Raw genomic sequence first — 19,860 nt, forward strand, 5'->3', positions numbered from 1 at the left:
GCTTCATAGGAATGTATTGACTATTGGGTGGCACAGTGGGACAATGTTTTGGTGGAAAAGTTGTTTGCCTGAGACTAATCCTTATGGACCTTGTAAGAGGATGTGGTGTGTTTGAAAAACAAAATACACATTTGTGAGCCAATGTGGTTTTCCTACAAGAGAACCACAATATTCAGATGTAACTCTATAGGAAAGCATTGTGGTAAGGGCAATCAATTTGGTGCCACCTCTTGTGACAATTAGTGCTCACTCAGATAATTTACATTCAAGTACTGTAGAAGAATGCTCTCTATATGAGAATCAATATGTAAATTGGTGATCTGAGGTGACAGTGATGGGAGAAAATACAGGGCCAGATGCATCATTTTATACAATAGCGATGACCTAATTGCGATTTTTTGCGAATCGCTATTGGAATGTATGAAACTCCAGGAGTTTCATACTGCGATTCGCAAGGGCTTGCAAATGGACCTACCTCATCAATATTCATGAGGTAGGTCGCAATTTGTAAGCCCTTATGGAGTTTGTAGGGAGATGTAGTGTGTGGCCAAACAGATTCTAACTTCTACCAGCAATAAAATGGTGGCGGAATTAAAACCTAACTTCAGTCTGTGAATAAGATGCTGGCCAAATAAGAAGCTAATTTCAACATCATAAGTATTGGAGCCTTCATATGAGCACCGAAGTTACATTACACAAGGACACAATCATATTTTAGTAGGCACGGGAAGATTATGGGATCTCCCCAAAACCACAGGACATTGAGCTCACGCCGAGATTATCACCTTTTCCCATGTGGGCAGTTCTGATCTCAGACTCTAGACTCGGACAGCAGACTGCCCCCACAGGTCCCTGCACTCAACGAGAGTGATCGAACCGCTCTGACTGAAAGACTAGTGATGGGAAGTCAGCCCTTAGAGTACTTTGCCGAGTATATATATTGAAGCTAGCAGCCAATGAACAACTAACAAACGTTCACCAACCAATCGCTGGTCGCAGTGTTGTTTCGGTGTTTTCACAGCCAATAACCATTTTAACAACTAGTTCTATTGCCAATCGTAGTCCACTGTGCCTTCGTCGAAGCCCACAGCCAATAGACAACTGAAAGAGCTTCTTCCAACCAATCCAACGAACAAATGTTTTTCCAACCCAATTCGGAGCAACTGCACTTTCACCGGCACTAAATAGATATGTTCTCGCATAGCCGATTGGCTGTAATCACTTTGGTGCTACAGCTCTGGCTCTGCTTGCCATAATTACCGTAATTACTGGACAAAAGACGTCTGTCAAAGGTGCAAATAACGGGCACCGGAATTCAGTCTCAAAAAGCGGTTTATCCAAGGACATTTCAGACCGACGGACGTCCACCGTAGCGCGGGCTGACATGGCTTCCTGTACCCCCGTTCATGGCGGTGCTGCTGCCGGGGGCGCGCTACATGCCCTGCCAGCCGTGCCTCTGAAGCCCGTGGGCGGCTCAGCGGAGGTCTGAAGACATCTCTTCGCACCGGTGGCGCGGCTCAGCCCCCGCTGCAGTCTTCGCCGGTCCCGTTGGGAGCTCGGCGCCCGGTGCGAGCAGGGGGCGGGTCGCCGGCTCTGGTGTGTGGGACGAGGAGCGTGGGCAGCGGATCGCGCGGCATTGGGACACGATGGGCCGAGGATCGGGGCTGCCTAGCGCTGCCTGACTGCGGCCCCGGACTCATGGAAGCCCATCTGTAGCGCGCCCCGTTCTAGGAATTCCAGCACTGCCAGTCGCCCCCAGGGAGGGACCGTTCCCCAACACCCCTGGGCACGGCCGCCGGACACCAAGCCTCGCAACAGTGCACGGAGCAGGAGCACGCCTGGCCCCAGTGTACATCACTCCGAAGCATTTCTTCATCTTGGTAAAATGGGGTAAGCGTTCATTTGCATCGAAAACTGCAGTTCCTAGAAGCACTGGGGGTTCATTGCATGCCTGCTCTGACAGCTATTCCTGGAAAGTCACATGCATGGCTGAAGGCATGCCATATTCTCCCTTCTCGGTGGCAGCCCTATTCCCTAATGCACCTTCCTTCCAAGGCTGAAGCCTGCTATATGGAATGCCACCGCGGCAAATGAAGGATTTTTTCTATTTCCGTGCCTATCGATTCGTTTTAGATGCATCTGTGTGCATGCTTTTGATTTTAATTTACATAGCACGAACGCCGCGGAGGACGACTTACCCATAACTGTTAAGCAATGGTGATGGAGCCTATGTTACATATTAACTGATGGCGGCTCCGTGATAGTTATTTTCGCAATGAGTTCTATGTTTATAATGATGTTCTGAAGCCCATAGTTTAGCTCTCGCGTCCCCTGTCCTCTGATAATATTACTATCTATCCTTTCTCGTGAGTCCCTATTGCCTTTTACCCATGCAGAACACCGTATAGTGAGTTAAAATACACAACAGCTCCCTTTAACCGGAGCACAAATATGTTCTACCCACGTTAACATCAAACTGGTATAGCAGACAACAATTGTCCGTGCTGGTGGTGAGAGCTGTTGCTTGGGGTTTAAGGAGAGTGTCACGACCTGGCTTATGCTGCACGTTCCAGTCACGTGGATAAGTTAATCATAGTTTGACTGCCACACATCTGGATGTGGTTGAGTGACCGTGTGGCTCAGTGGTACCGATACACCCTGTTCTCTTATTACAGTCTTATGTTCCTTTTAGTGGTTAGTCGCAGTAGTTCGCTTGAAATCATCCAAAACCAAAGGTCACAGAATGTATTTGGTCACTAAACGAGAAACGGCACCGTGGTGCCCAGGTGTCATTGAGACATCTTGCTAGTTTAAGCTGTGCCCTTTGGTGTCGATGCCCGCGGGGAGCGAAGCTGCTGACAGTCCTTCCAGCTCTGGGTATGTTTTGCTGGAGGACGCTGTCCCTTCAGCACCACATTTTCACAGAGTTGCTGCCTTCAGTCTGCCTTTCACGTCGCCGAGCCGCCTGCATCTCCAGGAGCGCTACCCCATGTGTTATGGTCAATTGTTTCCTACTTGTCATTTTGTTGTTTCGGACAGAGACTTGGATATCAAATGCTTCCTAAGACCAACAGATGTGTCTCGCAGCACAGTAGCAGCCGAATGTACTTTCAAAATGCAGGTCAATTGTCTTAAAATTGTACGATTCGCTGAGCTTTTTGCCTTTATTCTTAAACAGTTGGGTATCGGAGGCGGGCATGGGCGCTTAACAATTTAACGCCATTTATTTTAAGCAGGCTCTCTGGAGGTGTACATTACTCACCCGATGGTACACAGGGAGCAGGTTTGTTGAAAGGAAGTCACTAAGAAAGCACAATGACGACACCCAAATTATCCAAAACGAGCACAACCCAGGAGTTATACTGTGCAAAGTGCCATTCCTGGCACGCTTGAAAATTTGCAATTGCTGGCGTGTGCTGGATTAGTGATTGTTATTCTTGTTGGAGGGGTGTGTATTGCAAGGAATATAAGAGATGTTGCTAGGTTAGATAAAATCATGTAACATTTCTTGGTGTTGAATGCATTTTGTGTTAAATTGCACTCAACTGGTTGCACGTAGAGAACATTACATGGCATTCATATTTCTAGCTTCCCTGTTCAAGTAAGGAGAGAAATGCTTTTTATGTTGCACATAGCAAGCAAAGACAACACTCTTACTTGTGGCTAAAAAGAATAGCTTTCTTTAAAACAAAAAAGTCGGGTACTGCACCCTCCATAGGCATCATAGGCTGTTGATGGGTCATTGTTTTCTGTATGCTCAATTATGCACGTTTGCCCGGTGAGTGCATCCAGTATATTTCAATACCATAATGAACCTTAAACACAGAACGTTGTATGTGCGCTCCTAGAAGTTCGATTCTGATTCAAATAATTCGGATGTGCGCAAATCTACAGATTAACTTCCAATTAGGACAGCAGAAAATCACCCAGATGGAGATCATTTTCTCACTTTCACAAGTGTGGGCGAGGCCTGGAGAAGAACACGGGTGTTTCCCGGGAAGTTGCAGGGCGGTGCTCATTGGAAATACTCGGATGGGTCTTAGCTTTGTAGATATTCACTGACGTTTGTAGTGTGTCATCTAAAAGAATTGCACACATTAACAAACAAGGTGCGGATGACGTAGTTAGGATTAGAATAGGCGAATTCGTTTGTAGTCTGCAGGGTAAGAGAGTTCTCCACATGGAAGAGTGAAGAGTGTACCTAGTACCCTGCACATGCCTAGCTGTACAGCAACAGAAAACTGAAAAATATGTTGATCATAGGGTGGCAATAAAATAGTAACAAAGATGGGCTCACCTTTTGAATATTTAAACTAATCCTACAACTAACCGCCAGTTCTCTGCTCTTCACAATTAACAGACCTCCAGAGAGCTATTGTTCACAGACATTATCACAGAAACTACGAAAGTTACTTTTCTTCGTCATTCATGTATCACTTCTGTGAGATCTCAAACATAAGTACATCTCTGCAAGTGATACACTTATGGCTGCTCCAGCTATTTACTCAGTATTTTGGAGACTTTTCCCTTTTATTCAATGGGTGTTGTGTGTTATGTGTTTCAGATTTGTAGAGCGCGCTGTCATCTGGCAGGGTATCTGGGTGCTGAGCAGGTGTGAGTCTAGGCACACCTAGGACCTATTTTGACTACCCTAAAAGCAAGGTCTTCAGCTTCTTGTGAAAGTCAAGAAGTGAGGAGGTGGCTGTAAAGTGTTGCGGAAGGTCATTACACACTTTGTGAGTGATGTAGGAGAAGACTCGGCTGCTGATCTGGTTTTCCGTATGCGTAGGATTTGTAAAAGTAGGAGTCCGGATGAGCGGAGATGTCTGGAAGGTTTGTGAAAGCCAATGCAATTGTTGAGGTATGCTGGGCAGGTGTTAGGTAGTGCCTTGAAAGTGTGGGTGAGGAGTCTGATTTGTGCTCGTTGGTGAATGTGGAGCCAGTGGAGTTTCTTCAGGCATGGTATGACATGAGTGTGGTGTGGGAGGTTGAGAGTAGTTCTGGCCTCCGATTTCTGCATGGTCTGCAGCCTTCTGGTTATTTTTTATTTTATTTATTTTTATGCCATCATAGAGGATGTGTTCCCATAGTTCAGTTTGCTTGTGACCAGGCCAGGTATAACGGTTTTCCGGTGCTGATTGGGAGCCATTTGGAATATTCCTCCGCATCTTCAGGGTATGGAAGCCTGAGACAGTGACAGCATTGTCTTGGACAGTTATGTCAAGTTTGTTGTTAATGATGATCCTGTGGTTCTTGATGTGGGTGGTGGGTGGGTTCGGTCCCAGCTGTGTTGATCACCAGGTGGTGTTCCACAGTGATGTGCTCTTCCCGAAGATTATGATTTTGGCCTTGTCTGTGTTCAGCTTTAAACAAATGGTCTTCAGTGGGTGATTTCAATCATGCAGGCATTGAACTTGATCCAAGTACTGGGCATCTTGTCAATGAGCATCATTTATTAAGCCCATTTTATCTGTATTTCATAGTTAATTTTACAGCTCCCATGTACCTGAATAAGTCTAGTGTTGCACATTCAAATTCATGCCTCAAAATAGGAATGCGATTTAAAAATGCCACACATTTTAAATGTTCAAAAGCATTTCAGCTTCAGAACTTTTATCTTACCTCTTTGGCTATGATATTATGCTTCCTGAAAAGAAACATATTTGTGGTGTAGTCTTAATCCAACCTTCATAGAGTTTACTTGAAGTTTACTACAAGAAGCATATTTGCAGTGTAGTCTTAATCCAACCTTCATAGAGTTTACTTGAAGTTTACTACAAGCGAAGTTTGGCAAGGCTTCTTTTTTAGGTCTTACCTAAGACAGCACAAATGCTGTCTGTTGCAAGACATATTGTTATCTTACAGTGGGCATAGAAGTAGCTCAATGCTTACCATTGGTTGGCTTTATTGTCAGTCTCATTTGCTTGCATCTTAGTCATTAGTTGTGTGAGCTTTCCTTCTTCTTCTTTTGTTTTTCCTGCCCCTAGATCATGGATGCAATACTATCTTCTTCAACTGCTCACTTTTTAAGGCACCTACTTTTTTCTTTCTCATTAGGTATTCTACAAGAATGCATGTGTTTTCCCGCTGTCTCCCTCTTGTGCTTTGCAGTCTCTGCCGTGCTCCATGTTCCCCTCGCTCGCCAATGTGCTTCTCTCCATTCCCCTCACATTTATTTCTCATCCGTGTGTTTTTTTTTTTTTTCTTGCATCATCTCCATGTTGTTCTCTTTTGCCCATTTGATCCCCCCACATGTGTCCTTGTGTTGCTTTTGCCCCGCGTGGCTTTCTCCACCTGCTTAAAAAAAAAAAGTCTCCTCCGCCTGTGCCTTAATGTTCCTTCTTCCCCCTGTCTAACATTTTGCATCGTTCCCCGAGTTGTGCCTCCAATGTAGCTTCCCCCAACCAGTAAAAAAAAAAGACAAAAACTTTCATGCATTTTTTTCTTTTCCGTTACTGATCTAACTTGGATTGGTAACTAAAAAGAAAAAAATTGTCAGTCATTTTGTAGGTGGCACATGCGTGGTGCGCATGCCTAGAAATTGACGTGGTCAGTTGCTTTAAAAGCCTTTTTTCATTATTTTTTGTCTTAGCATTCTTTAGCCATGAAGCCCAGCATCAGTGATATTGTGTCGCATGGCTAAAAGCATTGGCAAAGGCAGAATTCTCTAAGGAGAGCTATTAGCTTTGCCAGTGCTTGCCCCAGAAAGCGAGGGGCAGTTGCTTTAATGGACTCTGAACATTGGGGTAATAAAGCGGCTTACAGAGCAGTGGCAGCTGTTGAAATTTAAACATGGTAAGGCATAAACACCTGCATGGAACTGAACAGAGCAAATTAGTCTGATTTAATCCAAGAAAGCATGGGAAGCTGGGGCAGCAGAGGTCTCCAAGCCCCGTGAATATGTTGAAGAAAACGGACTTAAATAGGTTTAATTGGATTTTTGTCTCCTAAATTGGATACAAATAATAGGTTATAAAGTGGTCCTTAGGAAGAAGCCCAGTTGTTTCATGGTGTGCTTTTTTTTAGACTTACCCTCCTCAGGAGTGTTGGAGTCACCCTTCCAAAACTTTGCAAAACTGCTAGTAAAACCCTGAATTTGTTAACACAAATTTCCAAAATATCTAAAGAACCAAAGATAATCCAGGCAGTTAAAAAATGGGTATGCATTTTCACAGGGACTGTCATTTTCAAAATCTGTATACCATTTTTCTTCACCCCAGCTTTACAATCTTGGGTCTCACGCTGCATTAGTGATAATATCATGAAATATTTGAACGCATTTTATCAGTGTAGATTATGAAGTGCTTCCATTTAGATCACAAAATAAACGTCCATCAGAGTAGGTGACCTCTGGCGACTATTAAGTAGCCTGGCTCAACTTTCAAGCTCAGCATTACTTATCACTCATATGTCATAATTAAGAAGATTTTGGAAAGGCAAAAATGTGATCACTAAATACCAACTTGACAGTTTCTGAAAAGAGACACATTTATTTACCAAATACAATCTTTTCGTTTTAGGTAAGTAAAATCAATTTACCTATTTAAAAGTGTTTCCTGTTCATGAAAAATGGAAAACACCATTTGTTACGAAATACCAGATTTTCAGTTAGATAAAAAGGTGCATCAAGAATTTATTACTATCTTTCAAATTCATGTTTGCTGCACATGCTGCTTTTTGTATCTGTTTATCATCCTTATGTTAAAATCCCAACCATGTTACTCATATAGCATGGATTGTCGCCATCAGTATAGTGGGTGTTGCAGAAGTTGTTGTGAGTGCTCACAGTTTGTCTCTGGCCTGTAGAATCGTACCCGTGCTTCTCTCTCACAGAGCAGAACTCGGTGTGAGGGGTGAGAGGCTCAGGGGGTTTATTCGGCATTCTGGGGAAGAAAGTCTGGCGGGAGTGCCTGTGAATAGGAACGGTCAAGTGAAAATACTTCTGGGGTTGGCTGACAGGAGCAAGCATGGGTGTCTGGGGAATGAGGGCAAATGGGAAAGGCAGCTTCGAGGGGGAAGGGAAGATGGGTCAAGTTGTACCAGGGGGCCAAGCTGTGTTGCTGGTAGCCAGAATGCGGGAACCATAAGTTGTTGGTGGCTCTCTTGGTTCACGCGAGGGAAGCTCCTCCAGAAGGACATCTTTTTTTGGAGAGGGTGCAGATGTGTTTTCCTCTCCCAAAATGTCTTGTTGGATAAATTCTTCTTTGTAATTTTTTATTTTTACCTTTTTCCGTGCTGGTGAGTAGAATATGATAATTTTCCATTAACGAGGAGTTCTTTTGGGAAATAATCACTAGTGAGTAGAATAGAAAGAACCGTTACTAAAGGGGAGGGTATAAAAACAAGCAAATGCAATTTAGGATGTAAAAAGAGTTTGGTGGGCAACCCGCGCAAGAAGTAAAAGTAGAAAAGGAAGTGGAAAAGAGAAGGAGGATGTGAAAAGTGGAAATGTTTTTGAACAATGTGGTTAATTTATTGTTTGAGCACTGAGATGTGAGTACAGCAAGTATTTCAATTAATACAGTAGTTAGCTAGCCACAATTTAATACGATAATCACAGAATTATGTAGCCAAACAGCAGCAGTCCCTCTCCTACACCCCTTCCCTGAACCTTTGCACACATAATCCTCTCTCCCAGATACCATCACGTGGGAGTTTCTTGAAACTATGCAGGTTAAGAAGTTATAATGAAAGGTCAGTAATTTAAATCAAGGACTCGTAGCCCTTGGGGGCATGTGAGTGCCAAGTCCATCTTCGCAAAATAGCTAAATAGCAAACTTCAGAACTTTAAAACTGTAGATTCTTGTTGATGCATGGCCAATGACAATCACAATCACCACTCCAGAAAACCTGAATTATTCGACAGGCCCACAATATATGTAAGAAGCTTCTTTCATTCTTTGTACAGCATCAGCAATTACCTACATGATTTGGAAATATGGGTGTGAGTTTATCTGGAGATAAGTGAGCATTTTGTAATATTTTGTTTCCTGTATTGGAGTCGTTGGTAGCCTTCTGGAGTATTTTTCCAACAATCAAACCAGAGCTCGTCAACTGAGTCACCCAACTCTACTTTTCTCCTGTTAGAAACCTCTAATCAGTTGCGTCTCGCATTGTTAATGAGGAGAGGGCGGGCGGTGCACCTGTTCTAAGGCTGCAGGCAGGCACAGGCTCCCAGGTCCTATGGCCAATCCTAACGCTGCTCAGAGCAGCGTCAGAATTGCCTGGGAGCGTCCTGGCTGGGTGCTCCCAGGCAGACTGGGAGCCTGTGCAGGCTCTGTGGGCTGGAGAGAGACTACAGTGCATGTGTGTTTGGCCAGCCCGAGATGGCCCGCCAAACACACATCCCCTTTGAGGGGAGGGGAGGTGAGTGCACAGTGCACTCCCCTCTGTGCTTGTCACCCCCATGCCCACCCCTCTCCCCGCTAACCAGCTGCTGGTGGGGGGGGGAGGCGATGCTCCTGCCTCAAATGCTGTATCATCATCCCCTTTGTGGCTGCCATCTGGTTTGTTGGATGCATAGCTCAGTGGCTAAGTTGGAAACAGCAGTGTCTCTCCTGTTCTAGTAGGACTTAGTCAATCTTCTAATGGATAAAGCTTTTTAATGATCTTTTCTCAAAATGTTGATCAGCACCATACTGTTCCGCTGTCTTCATATATCAAATGTTTTCAAATGCGTCTGGCGAGAATTGTGGGTTTGAGTGTAGAGAGCTAAGGGGATGCAGGATGTGAAATAAAAGGGGAAAGCACAACTCAAGTAGCCACAACTCAAATAGTAGGACTAACACAGTATTAGAGGTTTCCAACAGGAGAAATGTGGAGTTAGGTGTCTTATTTGAAGAAGAGCTCTGGTTTGATTGCGGTGGATGCCCCAAGCTGCCGCTCATCTTCTAGTGGCAGTGTTAAATTTAGTATTTCTGTTTTTTGAAAGAGGCGTGCATATCTTAGCATCTTCTATGAAGATACGGATTTTGTACACTGTAGTATTCTCATTACTGAACCCATTATAGGCCTTTGCAACATTACTTGAATAGCTTGCCTTTCTGCTTGTATTTGCAAAGCCATAGCGGTCTAAATAGATTTCTCTTGTCACGTTGCTATTTCATTTTCATTTTGTAGAAGTTTTAATGCAAATTGTAACTGTCAAGTTCCTTCTATTGTACTCTCTCTTGGCACTCTCTCATTTCTTTTTGGTCTGGCATTCTCAGCAACAACCAAAGTAGCACCAACCTTCTTATCTTATCCATTTACCATAAACAGCTCATACTTTAACACATGGGTCTCCCACCTTTTCTATAATAAGACCTACTTAAAGTTCATGAAAGTCATCAGAGCAACCAATAATATTAGTGTTTAATGGCCAGCATATGCAAGATTAACAGTAGTGGTCGCCTTAGTACATCAGGCAGAGTTGTCACCAAGGAACTATTAGTAATGCGTATCTCCAATGCTGCATGACTTGGCACTTAAATGTTAGGTTTAAATATATTTTGGAAATTCAGTCACTTCAACAACCGTAAAGCTATGTATGAGTTCTGAAAATACGTATATTTTCGTCTTGTATACACACATTACCTATTTTATTTCAACCAAGCGAAAGCTAATTTGATCTGCCGGGTTGCACACAGGAGGGCTACTTACAGGTTACAGAAGAGCTTATTTTTGGAAAAGTCTGCTTGAGGACGTCTGATTGTATCGCTCTGGAAAAGGGTCTCATTTGGATTTGGGTTTGTCCTCTCTGCATACTAAGCTCTCGTTCAGCAGTGCTTTTTGAATACAGTCTAAAAACAGCCATGATTCAGAAATCTTGGACAGAAAGTCCCTGCATCAAATCAAATCAAAAACATTTATAAAGCGCGCTACTCACCTGTGAGGGTCTCAAGGCGCTAGGGGGAGGGGGTTACTGCTGCTCGAAGAGCCAGGTCTTGAGTTGCCTCCGGAATGCGAGGTGGTCCTGGGTGGTCCTGAGGTTGGTGGGGAGGGAATACCATGTCTTGGCCGCCAGGTAGGAGAAGGATTTCCCACCTGCCGTGGTACGGCGGGTGCGAGGGACGGCGGCGAGTGCGAGGTTGGTGGAGCGAAGTTGACGGGTGGGCGTGTAGAAACTGAGGCGACGGTTGAGGTATTCGGGTCCCTTGTTGTGGAGGGCTTTGTGTGCATGGGTGAGGAGCCGGAAGGTGATCCTTTTGTTGACGGTAAGCCAGTGTAGGTGTCTCAGGTGGGCGGGGATGTGGCTGTTGCGGGGTATGTCGAGGATGAGGCGGGCTGAGGTGTTTTGTATTCGCTGCAGACGTTTCTGGAGTTTAGCGGTGGTTCCTGCGTATAGGGTGTTTCCGTAGTCCAGGCGGCTCGTGACGAGGGCGTGGGTCACAGTCTTTCTGGTGGTGGCGGGGATCCAACGGAAGATCTTTCGGAGCATGCAGAGGGTGAGGAAGCAGGAAGATGATACGGCGTTGACTTGTTTGGTCATGGTGAGAAGTGGGTCCAGGATGAATCCAAGGTTGCGTGCGTGGTCTGAGGGGGTAGGTGCGGTGCCAAGGGCCGTGGGCCACCAGAAGTCGTCCCAGGCGGATGGGGTGTTTCCGAGGATGAGGACTTCCGTTTTGTCTGAATTCAGTTTCAGACGGTTGAGTTTCATCCATTCTGCGACGTCTTTCATTCCATCTTGCAGGTTGGTCTTGGCGCTGGTGGGGTCCTTGGTGAGGGAGAGTATCGGCTGAGTGTCGTCGGCGTAGGAGGTGATGTTGATGTTGTGTTTGCGTACGATGTCGGCGAGGGGGCTCATGTATACATTGAAGAGAGTCGGGCTGAGCGAGGAGGCTTGTGGGACGCTGCAGATGATCTCAGTGGGGTCTGAGCGGACGGTGGGAGGTAGACTCTTTGGGAGCGGTTGGAGAGGAAAGAGGTGATCCAGTCCAGGGCCTGTCCTTGGATACCGGTGGAGCGGAGGCGGGATATTAGGGTTCAGTGGCAGACGGTGTCGAAGGCAGCCGAGAGGTCGAGGAGGATGAGGGCGACTGTTTCTCCGTTGTCCATCAGAGTTCTGATGTCGTCTGTGACTGAGATGAGGGCGGTTTCTGTGCTGTGATTGGCTCGGAATCCGGACTGAGAGGGGTCGAGTAGGTTGTTGTCTTCAAGGAAGTTGGTAAGTTGCTTGTTGACGGTCTTCTCTATGACTTTGGCAGGGAAGGGGAGGAGCGAGATGGGGCGGAAGTTCTTCAGGTCGCTGGGGTCTGCCGTAGGTTTCTTCAGTAGGGCGTTGACTTCTGCGTGTTTCCAGCTCTCGGGGAAGGTGGCAGAAGCAAACGAGCTGTTGATGATGGTCTGGAGATGCGGGGCGATGATGTCGTCGGCTTTGTTGAAGATGAAGTATGGGCAGGGGTCCGAGGGGGCACCGGAGTGGATGGAGTTCATGGTAGCTTTGGTCTCCTCCGTGCTGATGTGAGTCCAGGTGTTGAGGGTGATGGCTGGGGTTGTAGGTTCTGTGGTGGTTGGCTGGGTCTGGTGTCCGAAGCTGTCGTGTAGGTCGGTGATCTTACGATGGAAGAAGGTGGCAAGGGAGTTGCAGAGGTCTTGTGATGGCGTTGGAGTTGGCGTTAGGATTGGAGAGCTCTTTGACAATGTTGAAGAGTTCTTTGCTGTTGTGAGTGTTCTTGGCCAGTCTGTCTGTGAAGGAAGTTCTTTTGGTGGCGCTGATCAGTTGGTGGTGTTCGTGGGTGGCGTTTTTGAGGGCAGACATGTTTTCTGTGGTGTGGTCCTTGCGCCAGGCTTTCTCGAGGGTGCAGCAGTTTTTTTTAGATTCCTTGAGGGTGTCTGTGAACCAAAGAGGTTTCCTGGTGTTGGTCTGTCTTGGGAGGCGTCTGAGGGGTGCGAGGTTGTCCGCGCAGTTGGTGATCCAATGCGTGAGCCTGAGGGCTGCATCGTTGGGGTCGGTGGAGAAGGTGGGTTGGTTGTCGCTGAGAGTGGAGAGAAGCTGTTACGTGGGGATTTTGTTCCAATGTCTGCATGGGATGGGTTGTGTGCGGAGGTGGAGAGTCTCGCGTCTGAAGGTGAAGTGGACACATCTGTGGTCGGTCCAGTGTATTACGGAGGAGTGGCTAAAGGATACGTGGATACATGGCTGAAGGATACGTGGTTGCTGGCGGAGAAGATGGGGTCGAGCGTGTGTCGAGCAGGGTGGTGGTGTTGGGGTCGTTGTTCTGTTCCAGGTGGAAGTTGAGGTCACCAAGGAGGATGTAGTCCGGCGAGGCAAGGGCGTGCGGGGAGATTAAGTCAGTGATGGATTCGCTGAAGAGGGTGCGTGGTCCAGGGGGTCTGTAGATGAGAGTTCCTCTGAGGGTGGTCCTGGGGTCGGTGTGGATCTGGAAGTGCAGGTGTTCGGTGGCGAGGGGGGTGTCTTCGGTGGAGGTGGTGACGTTGATGGAGTCCTTGAAGACGATGGCGATTCCTCCACCGACTTGGTTGGTGCGGTCTCTCCTGGAGATCTTGTAGCCGTCGGGGATGGCTATGGCGATGTCTGGGGCCGAAGAGGCGTTCATCCAGGTCTCAGTGATGAAGGCGACGTCCGGTGCGGTGGAGTCCAGGAGGTCCCATAGTTCAACGGCGTGCTTGTGGACGGATCGTGCGTTGATCAGGATGCATTTGAGGTGGTTGTTGGCGCGTGGGCTGGCGGGCGGGGAGGATTTGCGGTGGAAGGTGAGTTTGCAGGTAAGGCACGCGAAGGGTCCATGGGTGCGTTTAGGGTTGGCTTGGAAGCAGGTTTTAGAGCGCCCCGGGTTGAGGGTGTTGGGGTCGTAGTGGTGCTGTGGGGATTGGGAGTGCTGGGGGTCAGGGTTTGTGCATGGCTCTGTAGATAATGCTCTGCTTTCGTATGTTCATTTCCTGGCAGTGTAGAATCGTAAAGTTTTTGATATTTTTATTTTTTTCATCTTAAAAAGAGCCAACAGTTTCGCATAATTGCGGTGAGTCTCTCTGCTTACACGGATTAAGACACGCACCCCCTTTTTTTTTTTTACACATATTTTGGCCCAATTAATCAATTGTGGCAGGCGAGCAGTGATTGCATTAATCCATAGCCTGGGATGGGCCTTTTTACCTGTACCTCTTTGGAGAAGTTGACTACGGCTCTCTCCTTCTAACGTCTCTGCAGTCTCGCATACTGTGGTCATTAGCCGGACACACATGGATGCCACTGTGTGTGTGAAGAGCGAGTGTGTTCACTCGGTGTGTATTGATTGGTGAGCTTGTGTGTTTAATGTAAACGGAGCTCGTATCTGTTCTGCTGGTTAGTAAAGCTCCCCTCAATCCTCTCCGTTTACCTTCCAGGTGTGCTGGAGAATTAACACATTTATTGATAAAATCCTCCCCCCTCACCTCCCCTTTGGGCGATGGTCATCTTCCGTGGCCAAAGACATCTTAAGAATTTTGGAGGCTCTGGGACAAACTTATTGTGGGGGCCCTTGTTCGGAACAGTTTTTAATTTATGATCCACTTTCAGCTTTTTCATGCCCTCTTTCTTCAGGTCACTGACACTGCACAGGCAGACTGGTGCAAATTTAAAATGCGTTTCCATCTAATACTCAGGGATAATTACGTCGGTTTTCAATATTGTAATGCAGTAGCAGCTCACTAATATTAATATACATAATCTTTGTGACCCACTGTAATATCTCATATGTGAGGTCCTGGTTAGACCGAAAAGGAACTTTCTATAGATGTTGCATGGTGTTGAAAAGCAAACACAAGATTTCTCTGCAAGTCTGTAACAGACTCCCACACATTGCGTGTACTAAAAATAAATTAAAGGAAAGTTGTATTTTAAATAATCTATGTTTATAAATAATTCGGAGCAGGACTGTGTGGGGAACAGAGCCGGATCTATCAGGGAGGCACCTGAAAGGCTGGGGCCTTGGGCCAGAACCCACTTTGCCTATACCCTAAAGCGTCTCTGCCAGTAGCCAGCTCTCCTCACCTGGATTCAGTTAGCATTCCTCCTAAATAATAGTGCACACAGACACTAAGTGACAAAGGTGGAGCACAGCAGGTTCTTCTCCATGAAGTGGGTACACAATGAATATTGAGGAAACATGCTCCAGGACTTGAGATGCTCCAAAGATTTCTAAAGCCGCAGATCCCTTGGAGCCGGTTAAAAATGGGAGGATAATGAAAGGCCGGCCTTATAGGTCAATGAACTATTTAGTGATTTGACTTCCGAGGAGGGCCCTACACCAGTGTGATTAAGGGAACTGGGATCTGAGACTGGAATCCCCACGGATGACCACTACTGTGACAGACTAGGAAGTGTCTGCGGGACTGAAAACCTGTTCCCGTATCTGATTTGCGTGTGGAAAATAATTTTCTGACTTGGCTGAAATAGCTGAGTCTCAGTTCATTAAGGATAAAGGAGTTTTCAGCAGTCCAACAGGAAACCTGCTGTCTGCAAGGGCCTTTGGGAGTCAGCCGTGGGAGTATAATTGCTTCGAAGCACAAGGAGAACTGGGGCAGCTACGCAATGAAACAAACGTTTCTGTATGTCATCATCAAGGGAAATGTAAAGTTCTGCACCATCGCAACATCTCTGAAAGTGATACTGCTTCACCCATAGCCCGCTCCCCTGTGCTGTGGGAAATCTGTGGGCACCTCTGTCAATGAACTTCACATTTGAAACTTTGGTCCTATCTCCGGTAATCAGCTTCACCCTTGCTTGTCCTGCACCAGTCGTGAGTAGCCTCAGCCGCATGTTTACCCTGCCACTGAAACTCTAGACTACGATCAGTGGCCTCTGGGGTGCAGGCTATCCACCCCTTTTCTGTCCTCCGAGGGTATCATTAGGGTGTAGCCATACTGGAGCGGCTTGAATGCAGGACTGCAGAAGCCATAGTGGAACTCTGTGAGCTGGGAATGTGAGCCAAAGAGAGCAGCTGATTGATCGAAAGTGGAGATAGGTGAGAACCTCACTTATTTCAGGAGGGATGGCTGTGGTGCATGGTGTGCAGTGGTACATATTGTGTATAGTTGTGGTTGTGACCCTTCCTGCTACAGGTTCCCACCCTGGAATCCATCTCTGTTCTCAGAGATCATCAGAAGTATCTGGTGACCCCCTGGCTTAATGATTTGTCCCTTGGCATAGTTGTTGATTCCTTTCACAATGGCAACCATTGTATAACAATGGTTAATCTTGCCATATTCTGGGCATCATGGTCCTACTGTGAGCATCCTCTGCCTAATTGTGGCATCCTCAACATAATGATTGCTATCCTTGGCTTAATGATGTGTATACTGTGTTCCTGGCATAATGGCAGGCATTGTTGACGTATTGTAAACATCCTTGACATGGTGGGAGTCACTGATATCTGTTAGTAATACTTAGACGTGCAGTGTATTCAGAAAATATTTTTCTGTGGAGAATTATGGTTGGGAAGTACTTAGTTGATAGAAAAGTATATATTTTATGAAATTGACATGATGACATTATAAAACAAAATGATTGCATTTCCTAAACCTTATTTACAGTTTATCTTTGAAGGACAATTTATACTGAGTTGGGGAGACATGTTGTTGTTTCCTTTGTGCCACAGGCCACCTGTTGATATGGCTGTAATTTTATTAGTCATGTGGGCTTATTTCATATTGATAAGTTTTCCTTGCTATGAAGGCGGTACAGATAAGATGATACACCAGAGGCAGCTATTTATTTTTATTTTTCTTCTCTGTTTTGTTTCTTTATTTTTGTATTTTTAGAGTCTTTTACTTACACATAGAGAACCTTAGATGTCCAGATAAATAAATAACCAAAAGAATGATTTCTTCGGTCTGTTCATAAGGGCCCGTCTAGTCCTGGGATTGTCTTCTTCCCTTCGGAAGGCTTTATTGGCAGGACCAGGGGAAAAATAAAGACTGTCCTGAGAGGTCTACTCTATACCAAAGGAGTGAGTCCCATCACCGACACTGTTGTGAATCACGTGTTTTGCTTTAGTGAGACTGTGCTTTGAGTAGTGCTCCGCCCCAGTATTCATCCACAGACACCTTGGGGATAGGGAGGATGACACCCTTTCTCTCTTTAACCCACCACCCCCTAACAACCCCTGAGACATGCAAAAATCAGGGAGTTCAGCACTTGCCTTAAGCTGAGGGTCAAGCAGTGGTGGTAAGTTCCTCAGGGCTTCTTTCCTGATTCAGCGGTCGGGTCTCAGTGGCGCTCTCCTCCTCCTGGGTTGTTTGGATTTTGGTGGTACCATTCACAATCCTCTTGCTTCCTGTCTTCCAAGATTCTTTGCTTCAACCCATTGCCTCCGTTTCCGCACGTTCTCCGTCCTTTGGCCTCCTCCACAGTTGTTCCGTGGTCAAAACGTAAACGTAAAAACTTTGCACTTGTATGGCGCACTACTCACCCATTTGGGTCTCAAGGTGCTTTAAGCATACCACTGTGGAACCCCTCCTGGATTTTCCCAGGGAGGGACCCACTGCTGGGCAACCCTCAGGATGAAGCCAGGCATCCAAGCGCTGTCAGGGCCGTTGTGGAGGTTAAGCAAGCTATTGCCCAGAGTTACAGAGTGGGACCCATTAATTAGATTAGTCACCGAGGCGAGAATTATCTGGTCCAAGGGAATTAAGCCCAAGACCTGCCGAGGCGGGAATTGAACCCTTGTCCCCGGCCAGATCTCTGCATCAGGGTCTGCCACTCTAACCGTTGTGCCACACTTCTCCAGGTTGGTTGATCCTCCACTCGACTGCTGGTTCGTTCATCAGGCATCTCCATAGTCTAATGCGCTGCCTGCTCGCACAGTTGATCTTTGTTTGTTGGCCATATCGAGATTCCCGGCGACTGTGTAGGGGTCACAGTCACAGAACCTCCCTTCCAGAATTGTCCAATCAGACCAATGAAGAGCTGCATACTGGAACAAATAATCCATAAGAGGCAGCAAGAGCCCAGTGTGATGTGGCACCTGTAAGGAAGGGGTTGGAGAGCTAAAAACCATCTTGGGATACAAGGTTTGGTGTCCTTATGCCTAGCTAACCACACCAAAGAAGCATGATCGGTATACAGCAGAAATTGACAACCCAACAGCTTTGCAATGCTTCCAAAGCCCATTTTATGGCCAGACATTCTTTTTTGATGATAGCATAACAAAGTTTCCCAGGAAATAGAGTGCAGTTGGTCCTGGTCATCCGGTTGAGATAGAACAGCCCCAAAACCCCCACTGGAGACGTCTGTTTGCAACACAGAGGGTTTTGTAAATTCAGGCTATATCAAGATGGGATTTTCACACAACAAACTTTTGAGGTTCTCAAAACATTTTTAGTGAACCATATTCCAGTTATTGATGGAAGTGGATGGTGTCTTTTTCAGTAGATCCGTAAGTGGAGCAGTTAGTTGAGAGAAGTGAGTGACAAAATGTGCATAATTCTCACGAGTTCTAAAAACAATTGTGCTGCCTTTTTTGTAAGTGGACGGCTAATGTCTTAAATGGCCTGAAATGTGTCCAGTTGTGGGGACACCTTGCCATTTTGAACAATGTAGCCCAAGTACTGGATGGAGTCCGTAGCAAGAATGCATTATTTTTGATTCACCATAAAGTTGACATCCTTCAGAGAGGACAAAACTGCTGTTAAGTGCTGTAAATGCAAGGACCACGAACAGCAAAAAACTACAGTGTCATTGAGAAAAGCCGCAGCATACTGCTTATGTGGTTAAAAAAATCTTGTCCATTGGACGCTAAAAAGTTGCAGGGGTGCCATGTAGTCCAAAGGATAAGACTTTAAAATTATATAAACCTGAGAGGGTGGAGAATGCGTTTTTCTCTTTGGCAGTTTCGGACAAGTGTATTTGCCAATAGCCTTTAGTAAGATTCAGCGTGGCCGTGTAAACTGCCTTCCTCAGTCTTTCTATTTGTTCATCAACTCTGGGCTTGGGGTATGTGTCAAACTTTGAGATAGCGTTGAGCTGCTGGAAGTCTGTACAGAACTTAGGGGGTTCCATCGGGTTTTGGTACCAGTACAACGGGGGAACGCTAGGCACCATGTGAGGTCTATAATACTGTCCTCTAACATCATTTCGGTCTACACTGTTGTCCGCCTGTCCTCAGGAATTATGTATGGGCATAGTTGTACAACTTGGTTGCCTTCTGTAATAATATCGTGCTATACTAAGGGTGTCTTCCCTGGCTTCCCAGAAAACTCAGAAACAAACTGTTGTAACACTTTTCTTAACTGTTTTTTTGTTTGTTCTAGAGTTATGTGCATCCCTATACGTACCTCGTATGTAACTTCTGCCTCCCTTGTCAAGGTAAAGGTGATCTGAAGGGAAAGAGTAGTGGTAACAAGAAGAGCAGGCTTCTCAGGATGAGTCATTTCTACCTGTTCCACCCACTGCTTTAGGAGATTTACGTGATACATTTGCCCCTCTTGCCCCTTGTGTGGGACAGCGATTTTATATGTGACAGGGCCCACTTACTGTAGAATTTCACAGGGCCCCTGCCAATGGGCCCAGAGTTTATTCTCTGGGAGCAGCACCACAGCTGGTCCCTAAAGGACAGTTGTTGTAGTTCTGCTATGTTTTATTGTATTCCTCCTTTTGCTTTTCCTGGGCTCGTTCTAGGTTTACTGTTACCTCTTCCTACAGGGCCTGAAGGTTATCTTTTAGGCTAGACGCATACTGTAATAGTTTGTGTCCCTCATCCTCCTCTTCTTCCCAGTGTTCAGTTGCCATATCCACTAGTGTCTGTGGCTGTCTGCCAAACTCGAGTTCAAAGAGTGAAACCACAGTAGAGGTCTGCACATGACTGCGTATGGCAGATAAGACCAAAGGTAGCTTCCTGTCCCAGTCCCTTCCTGTATCAGCCACAAGCTTCTTCAATATAG

The 19,860-nt window shown here is 46.1% G+C and overlaps 1 protein-coding gene across 1 annotated transcript in view; it reads left to right on the forward strand.

Annotated features, from left to right (window-relative positions):
• The first annotated feature begins 1,175 nt into the window (after positions 1-1,175).
• Positions 1,176-19,860, forward strand: part of HOMER1 (homer scaffold protein 1) — a 720,670-nt gene continuing 701,985 nt past the window's right edge. Inside the window, exon 1 of the mRNA XM_069223247.1 lies at positions 1,176-1,890. Within this exon, the coding sequence (XP_069079348.1) occupies positions 1,886-1,890 (5 nt within the window). The 5' untranslated portion in view covers positions 1,176-1,885. The remainder of the gene's footprint in view (positions 1,891-19,860) is intronic.

Source organism: Pleurodeles waltl, chromosome 1_1 (assembly GCF_031143425.1).
Source record: "Pleurodeles waltl isolate 20211129_DDA chromosome 1_1, aPleWal1.hap1.20221129, whole genome shotgun sequence".
Classification (NCBI taxonomy): domain Eukaryota; kingdom Metazoa; phylum Chordata; class Amphibia; order Caudata; family Salamandridae; genus Pleurodeles; species Pleurodeles waltl.